General features: G+C 36.8%; 1 protein-coding gene across 1 annotated transcript; it reads right to left on the reverse strand.

Annotated features, from left to right (window-relative positions):
• Positions 1 to 1,051: 1,051 nt before the first annotated feature.
• On the reverse strand, positions 1,052 to 3,640 carry LOC112529571 (endoglucanase-like). The gene is made up of 3 exons (XM_025140894.1): positions 3,071 to 3,640; positions 1,578 to 2,172; positions 1,052 to 1,500 (listed from the first exon to the last, which is right to left on the reverse strand). Exons 1-3 carry the CDS (start codon positions 3,638 to 3,640, stop codon positions 1,052 to 1,054), a joined length of 1,614 nt encoding a protein of 537 aa, XP_024996662.1.
• Between the last annotated feature and the right edge of the window lie 434 nt (positions 3,641 to 4,074).

Below are 4,074 nucleotides of genomic sequence, written 5' to 3' on the forward strand. Positions count from 1 at the left end.
TTGTGCCTAAATCATCTAATTACCCATACAATTATAAATTATCGACATTTTATGATATTGATTTTCTGGTTGGCATAATAAAAAACCACTTTCAGATTGCATTGGCTGAAAACTGTATCAAAATATTTTGTGAATTCAATCGATAATAATTAATAGTAACATCCAATAACTAGAACCGACTGATGCAATCATCCATTGGATTAGATCAGATGTCCAATGTTATTTGGATTGGATTGAATCGAATGACAAAATCCAACATCTATTGAATGATTGGATTGAATCAGATTCATTTAAATCCATTAGATTACGATCGACGAATGGAAACTGATTTCCAGGCAGCAACCTCAAATAGATCTTGACCTCCACACTAATCCGACCAATAAATCTTGAACACATTGGCTCGTTTCGAAATCCAATGAATCGTAAGGAGCTGGAGCTCAAATAGACGGTGAATATCAGTGTTTCTCCAATTAAAAAAAAACTTATTATTATGATCGCAAAATCAAACAACTGAGGGGTTGTTTGTTTACCTCTTAATAGTTCTATTAAGAGACAGTCTCTGAATTGTTAAGAGGTGAATCTTGTTTGCCAATTTTTTTTTGCCTCTTTAATGGTTCTAAAACCATGTGAATGATTTTGTATGAAGTGTCTCCCCTAACCATTCAACGCCCTAATTCCGTTGTAAATAATTATCAAATAATTATATTTTATTTTGCACTATATCATGAGAACCTCTTAATCATTCTGACCAGTTAATCATTCTGCACCAAAGCATTCAGCAACTATCAAACAACTCATTAGGTTCAAAGTCGTCCGATACGTATTTAAATACTAACATTTTAAACCGAACCCATCAAAAAAATTACATTATTATGCTAAATAACATAGTTTTGTAATCATATTTAATACATTAATCATATATATAAAATATCGGGAAAAAAAGTATGGACGGGTCTATCGAACCCGACTCGACCTATCTGTTTTGTTCGTTAATAGGGGCATAATCGTCAATAAAAAAAATTATAACTTCAATACCTAACTATTTTTGCCATTATATTTGTTTTGTAATTGGAATAAGCTTCAACCATTGGCTTTGTGGGTTCTCTTCACATCTTGAAACATCCCTCAAATTATCATCTAAACACAAACACTTGTTGGTGACAATTCTTGAGGTCAAAGGGTCAACTTCTAAGCACAAATGGTTCCCTTGGTTGTCTTTTGAAGCCAAATGATGGTTTGTGACCGACACGAAGTTCCACGAACTCTGAGGACTCGAGCAGTCGTCGTGGTCGGAAACGACCGGTGGCAAGCCCTGGCTGATGGTTGTTAAGCAACAGTCTGTTTTTGTTAATTTGATTGGGCCACCATCTTGTGTGTGATCCCATCGGCTGGCGTGTCGACAGTTTGTCATGGAAAGAACATCATCACTTGCTTCGACACACTGACCGCTTAGAGGGTGATACAAGACGTAAGATGTCGAGTCGCTTGATGCAATTGAACCTGTGGAATTTTGAGCATCTTCAGTAGATTCTCTGTGATTTCTCTTGGAAATATATGCGAAATTAACAGAATTATACCTTGTATGTTTGTCTGAACAAAGTGTAACCGCTCTAACGTAGTAGAATTTCTAAGGTTTTCCCATTTGGAATCATACATTCCAAACACATCTTCGTGATCGACAATCCCTTCTCGAAGCATGAAACTTCCCGGCAATTGCCACAACGCCCAATCAATGTCGTTCTCAGCTATTGTCGCCAGCACGCAAACGAAATAACGATTCTCCATCTCATTTCCACCCCTCTGATCTAACCCGAATTCACTCAGAAAAAGAGGAACTGGGTTTTCATCCGTTCGAAACAAAAACCCAGAATTGTCCATGAACAATTTCGTCATGTTGGCACAATACTCGTTCGTTTGGAAAATCCATTTTTCAGGCGGTTGGCCGAACGGGTACCAATGTGCCTCAAAGACTATCTTGTTATCCAAGTCAATTGTTAGGGGTTGACTTTTCAAGAACCCGAGATTTGTATCGTATGACAAACCCGAGAAAATCACGAGAATGTCAGGGTTCTCGTGATGAATTGCAACCGCGCCCTGTTGCATGTACTTATACCAGGCGGTCACGTTTTGACGTCGGCCCCGCAACTCGTTTCGCATGCTCATAGCCACTACCTAAAACGTAAAGTAACATTTATTAATGCATATAAAAAACGTGTTAAAAAACCATAAAATATGATTACTTTTTAATCCTTTAAAAAACCATATTTTGTATAAATAAATAAAAAATCAAATTTTCCCACAATTATAAGAGTGAAAAAAAAAATGAAAAAATTAACTAAAATACCCATCATTTAATTGGACTTATGTTTATGATTGTTTATTTGAAATAACTTATGTTTTTCTATAAAAGTTCTTATCAACTTATTATAAGTTATAATGGTTTAACTTCTTTAAAAACTTCTTATTACCGGTTTGGCACCAGTATAAGTTGTTTATCCGAACACTTAAAAGTGCTTATTACCGGTGTTACACCGTTATAAGTCAATAAGTTGTTTTTATAAACAATCCCAAACACACCGTTAATAGAAAAACATAATCACTATTGGTGGAAACAGGGACGGACCTAAGTCCTAAGTGGTGCATAAGTGGCACGTGCCACCGTATTATTCTTTCTAAAGAATTTAGAGTCGTGAAAGGTGCAACCGTATTAATTTGTTGTGTACCCTCGTATGTATTCTGAAACTACAATGAGAACAAGTTTTATTTGGTAGAGTTGGTTTGCAAGGTTTTTATTACACTGAGACCCAAGTTCAAATCATGTTAGTGTCATTTTATTAGCCAAATGGTGCCACCATTTGAAAAAAATTCCCTATATTTTTTTGCTTATAGTCAAATGGTCTCATCGTTTGAAATTTTTTCTAAATGATGGAAACCAATAGATTTTGCAAATGTCATGAACGGATTTAAAATAAATGAAGTTTATGAACGAGTTTATATTGAAATCAACAATCGAAAGAACGAGTTTTCTCACAAACGAGTACACATTCGACTTTCGAATCATAAGACGTACCGAAGGATTGTTTTTATACCGACCAGCAACGGCGACCAACCCTTGAACCCATTCATCAGGATCGAAATTCTCGTCCCCGAAAAACCCATTCCCGTCGTTTTCACCACAACACCATTGTGGCAAACTTACGTGATTATCGAGCATAACCATCAAATTCCCTTTTCCCAGTTCATTAACGACGGCATTCTGAGCTTCTACCACGCTCATTTCCAACACCTCCGGGTTGTTTTTCGCGACACCATCTTTAACAACGGTCAAATTCCACCGATCCAACGACTCCGAAACCGTAACGTTCGAGTATCGAGTATACATATAAGTCGCCCACGTTAATCGCACACAGTTAAACCCCATCTCGCCAGAAATGTCCGATACGATTGCCTTCATCGGCTTCTTGTTTAGACCCTCCGGGATCATAACGTGGAGGTGTCCCGGCCAGTTTACGCACGCCAGTTTCCGGCGGTCGCCGGAGTTTTGGTCGACGATCCACCGGGATGATGTGGAAAGCGGAAAAGAATGAGAAGGGAAGACAAAGAAAACGAGAAGGAAGAAACAGGTGGGAGGTAAAGGCATGTTCAGAGAGACAGAAAATGGTCTACTACTCTACTGCTGGTTGGCTTTATGTAGGGCTTTTTTGCGACGGAGTACAGCTGTCACGAAAAGTCGTTTTTAAGCGTTGACGTTCATGAAGAACTTTTTGCGACGCTTTTATTTTACTTGCATTCACGGGCTTTTACTATTCACTTTAAGATTCGTACTTTTATTTATTACATTTGTTTAATTTAAAATTCAAATAGAAATTTTCAAAATACATATATTTATGAAATCAGATATATGTTAAACTAAATGGACGGTTAAGATTAATTTATAATATTTCCATGTTTTGTATTTGATATGTTCTATACATATACAGGGTTGGGTTCTAGACAAGTTATTGTGAGACGAGTAAGAAAGATGATCTCTACCCTTAAATAGATACTAATTGAAGATCAACATTAATGAGATGT

Source organism: Cynara cardunculus, assembly GCF_001531365.2.
Source record: "Cynara cardunculus var. scolymus isolate 2C chromosome LG 16, CcrdV1, whole genome shotgun sequence".
Classification (NCBI taxonomy): domain Eukaryota; kingdom Viridiplantae; phylum Streptophyta; class Magnoliopsida; order Asterales; family Asteraceae; genus Cynara; species Cynara cardunculus.